Source organism: Eschscholzia californica, unplaced genomic scaffold, assembly GCF_041429995.1.
Source record: "Eschscholzia californica isolate CP2 unplaced genomic scaffold, dmEscCali1.0.p SCAF_1, whole genome shotgun sequence".
Lineage (NCBI taxonomy): Eukaryota > Viridiplantae > Streptophyta > Magnoliopsida > Ranunculales > Papaveraceae > Eschscholzia > Eschscholzia californica.
The window spans coordinates 15,428,072-15,432,622 of NW_028238198.1; the positions used below are offsets into that span (position 1 = coordinate 15,428,072).

General features: G+C 36.3%; 1 protein-coding gene across 1 annotated transcript; it reads left to right on the plus strand.

The window, feature by feature from the left end:
• Positions 1-1,785: 1,785 nt before the first annotated feature.
• LOC147564472 (class V chitinase CHIT5-like) lies at positions 1,786-3,405 on the plus strand. The gene is made up of 2 exons (XM_086646864.1): positions 1,786-2,982; positions 3,202-3,405. Exons 1-2 carry the CDS (start codon positions 1,881-1,883, stop codon positions 3,222-3,224), a joined length of 1,125 nt encoding a protein of 374 aa, XP_086502990.1. The 5' UTR covers positions 1,786-1,880; the 3' UTR covers positions 3,225-3,405.
• Positions 3,406-4,551: the final 1,146 nt, after the last annotated feature.

Consider the following 4,551-nt stretch of genomic DNA (forward strand, 5'->3'; position numbering starts at 1 on the left):
TTGAAAACTTTTACCGTGGAATTTTTACTGCTAAGCCGAAACTTCTCTTTGAAGAAAAGTTCCTCTTATTTTCTGAGTTACATATTGATTCATTGTGATCTTGGAAACGAAATTCAAGAGATTTTTCGATGGAACCTAAAAAATATTTCGTCGTCTTCAAAGGTTCCGACCAAAATTATAACCAAAAGAAATCAACCAGTTAAGAAGGTGAGGAATCAAACACTTAATTTCTTTTCTCATATTCTTCATCGTAAAATTGATAATTCTTCTATTGTAAATGGAGTAGAAAATTTTCAAAATACTATTGATGCAGTTACAAATCTTCATATCACTGGTACTAGAGTTGAAAATCTTAGTAAAGAAATCAATCAAGCATAGAAGAGGTATGAAACCCTTTTGTTGTTAATGGAGATGAGTGCTCTTGTGTTAATCATCTAGAGTCTAGTTATACATCTTGTTCCTGTACCAAAAGCATGCTTCCCCATCTTTAATGCACTCGTCCTAGGTAACGCCCTTCCTATACCAAAGACCATTTAGCCTGGTTAGTTGCAGAGCGATGAACCAGTAATCTTTCTATAAGATGAATACCAAATTCTGTATTAGCATGTTATGCTAGGTTTCATTTTCAACTTTGATGTACAAAAAATGTGTCTCTAATCAGACGTATTCAAAAAAATTAGATATGGTTGAAAAAGTGTACTATTAGTTATAGTTCCTGATTGGAACTCTCCGAACAAAACCAATATTATCGTTTTGCAAGATCTAACTATGACAAATGATAATTTAGTTTGACATAATTTTTGAAGCGCCTAAGTGCCCTCAAAAGCAAATTTGAATGTCATGGAAAAAGATATTGGACCATGGTGTATTTATGGTTTCCAATTTTTGGCAAATCGATGGTGCACTTTTTCATGTTGTCCACATAAGAAAATGAGTTCGTAGAGCATCTTGCTCCAAACTCTGCTGAAATTAAAAAAACAAAAATTAATGAAGAATCATTATTTGTAGTTGTTTGGGGTAATAATGAAATCTAGGCGTGTGCGTAATTTAATTAGACCCCTTTAGTGCCACTATGAGCTTTGAATCACATATCTCAAAGTATATTGGGAGATTTTATAGGGCCCCCCATTTTTGTTAAAAGGCCTCCCCTCAGTTATAATTTAGCAAGTAAAATGGTTCATAGGGAGGCCTTTTAACAAAATTGGGGAGGCATTATAAAACTTCCCAAGTATATTTAGGGGCAAGTTTGTGAGGAATGAAGCGCCTTTAATACTTATAAGAGGCGTCTTTAACATTCATTGGGACGCCTTTAACAGTTACACTTTCCTACCAATTTTGGTGCAGTTATGAGCTTTGAAGAACTGACGGTTTGTTGCAATAGTTTATTGGGCTCCCTTTTTGTTAAAAGGGCCCACTAATGAATTTGGTACTGAGTCTACCGGATTTACAAAAACAGACTACCGGAATGAATTTCGGTGGGTTTGCGTCTCTTGTGAATTTCGGTGGGCTCGTACCGAATTCACAAAGACGGACCCTTTTAACAAGAATGGAGGGCCCTATAAAACTACCCTATAATGTTGATGAATAAGGTTTTAAGAACAAAGACGTACACTATCGGACGGCTACGCCACCAAATAAGACCAGAATGCTCATTTAAATGAAGAATTGTAGAAAGTCTTCATTTGTTTCTTTTGTGCTACTGTGGCCCATCCACAACCACATTAATATTTTGATTTTTCAAACCTAACTTCTTTTTTTCTTTTTCCTCTTTTAAACGCATAGTTTCATTCTTTTTCTATTTCCCTTCATTTTCTTATATATATATATATCATTTGATACAAACAATTAAGCATATCAATATCTCTATCTTATTTTCAATCATGGCAAGAGTACTTCATATCTTCTATACCTTTCTCTTAACCATCATGATCTCCATGCCTGCAACTCTTTCAATTGGAATAAAGGGTGGTTATTGGCCTTCGTGGCGTGCAGCTTCTAACCCTCCTTCATCTATACCAGCATCTTACTACACTCATATGTTCTATTCATTTGTACAACTCAACCCCACAACTAACCAGCTAGTCATCTCTCAGACAGACGAACAAACGATGCCCGTCTTCACTTCCACTCTTCACTCAAAACAACCCCCAATGAAGGCTTTCTTTTCTATCGGAGGAGGAAATGCGAAAGCAAATGATTTCTCTACCATGGCTTCTAACCCGTCTAACCGTCAAAATTTCATTAAATCAACTATTGAGGTGGCCCGGAAGTACGGTTTCGATGGTCTTGATCTAGACTGGGAGCACCCCGCGAATCAACAAGACACGACAAATCTCGGTCTCCTCTTCGCAGAGTGGCGTGCTGCTGTAGATATGGAAGCTCGTCAAACGAACAAACCTAGACTTCTTATTAGTGCCGCAGTTTATTTCTCGCCCAACTTGATTTTGTTATCCCCTGGTGAAAGAAGTTACCCTGCCCAATCGATACGCGATAACGTTGACTTTATCAACGTTATGTCGTATGACTATCGTGGAATTTGGGATACATCTGTGACAGGAGCTCATGCTTTGCTTTATGACTTGAACAGTAGATATAGTACTAATAGAGGAATTCAGTCATGGATAAGTGCTGGTGTACCTGCACAGAAATTGGTTCTGGGGCTTCCAATGTACGGACACACATGGAAATTGAAGGATCCGAATGTTAACGGAATAGGTGCACCTGCTGTCGGGGTTGGGCCTGGAAATGCTGAAGGGATTATGTTGTACTCGGAGGTGATGGATTTCAACAAAGCTAATGGTGCAGCCGTCGTGTACGACGACAGGAAGGTGTCTTACTATTCTTATGCTGGAACTTCTTGGATTGGATACGATGGTCCGATGTCTATTAAGAAGAAAGTTGAATATGCTAACACAAATCGCCTCGGTGGGTATTTCTTCTGGGCTTTCGGATATGACAAGGATTCGTCCCTAGCCATGGAAGGTATGTTTCTTTACTCGGAAAATTGATCTTTAGTCATAGTTTATGACACTTTAGACTGCTTTCTTGTCTATGTTCTGGGAAATTCTCGCCATTACCCGACTATTTTCAAAAATACTGCTTTGAGGTTGCATTAATTCGTCCCGTATTTTTGCTCTTAAATACATTTAATACATGTTTGAACATTTTTTTATATAATCTTATTAATGGTCATTCTTGCAGCTTCGGGAGCATGGAGAGACTAGACTAGTGGAGTAGTATTTGACGAAATGTTATTATGAATAAAACGATCTAGAATCGTTCCACAAATGTTTAAATAATAATGGAACTGAATTGCTTTAATAAGACAAATGCAGTATATGTACATTATTATTGTTACTTGATTGGCATGTTTGATTATTAAATCCTGAGAAGTTGACTTGTTAATCTTTTGGAAACTAAATTTCAGGGAGTGAATTCACAAATTGGATCATCCCCTTTTTGCAGGGAAGCTATAAAAATACCCCACAAGGGTTAAAGACGCATCTTTTCATGCTCCTCCAAAAATTTGGTTTGCCCGGAAGTGTCTTTAACCCTTATGCTGGGTGCTTTTGATACTTCCCGTACTCGTTGCTTGTTTTAGTTTTCGAGGGGATGCTCGACTCGACATGGAAACAATTGGTAGTATATTTGACCTTATGATTTTTTAGGGTTTAAGTAGTTTTTTTTGTTCTAACCCGTAAAGGATTTTCAAATGGGAAGACTGAAAAATACAACAAATTTCGACCATAGTGGATGAAATTGATTTTATCTTTCAACCATTCTTTACAGGCAAATTACGCCGCATTCATCTCTTGCAAACGAAAATTGTTTACATTTTCAATGATTTTGGTTTTAAAAAATTTACCACGGAATTTTTTGTGCTGAGCCGAAACTTCTCTTCGAAGAAATGTCACTTATATATTTTTTGAGTTACATATTGATTGAGATCTTGGAAACGAAATTCAAGAGATTTTTCAGGCGAACGAAATAAATATTTCGCCGTCTTCAAAGGTTCCAACCAAAATTATAACCAAAAGAAATTAACCAGTTACGTTTACCCTTCTTTTCTCATATTCTTCATCGTAAAATTGATAATTCTTCTATAAGATGAATACCAAATTCTGTATTCACATGTTATGCTAGGTTCTCTTTTTCGACTTCAATGTAGGAAAAAAGTGCTTCTAATCAGATTCTCGAAAATATTAGATATGGTTGAAAAAGTGTACTATTAGTTACGGTAAACATCCATTTACAAATTGCAACCTTAATAACATAAGTTTCAAAACCGTAAAGGGGAAGGTAGTAAAAATGACATGGTTCGTGCTTACAATCCTGATTGGAACTCTCCAAACAAAATCAATATTATCGTTTTGCAAGATCTATCTATGAAAAATGATAATTTAGTTTCACGTAATTTTTGAAGCGCCTAAGTGCACTCAAAAACATATTTGAATGGCATAGAAAAGATATTGGACCATGGTGTGCTTGTGTTTTCCTTTTTTCTTGAAATAGATGGTGCATGTTTTCATGTTACCCACATAAGAAAATGAG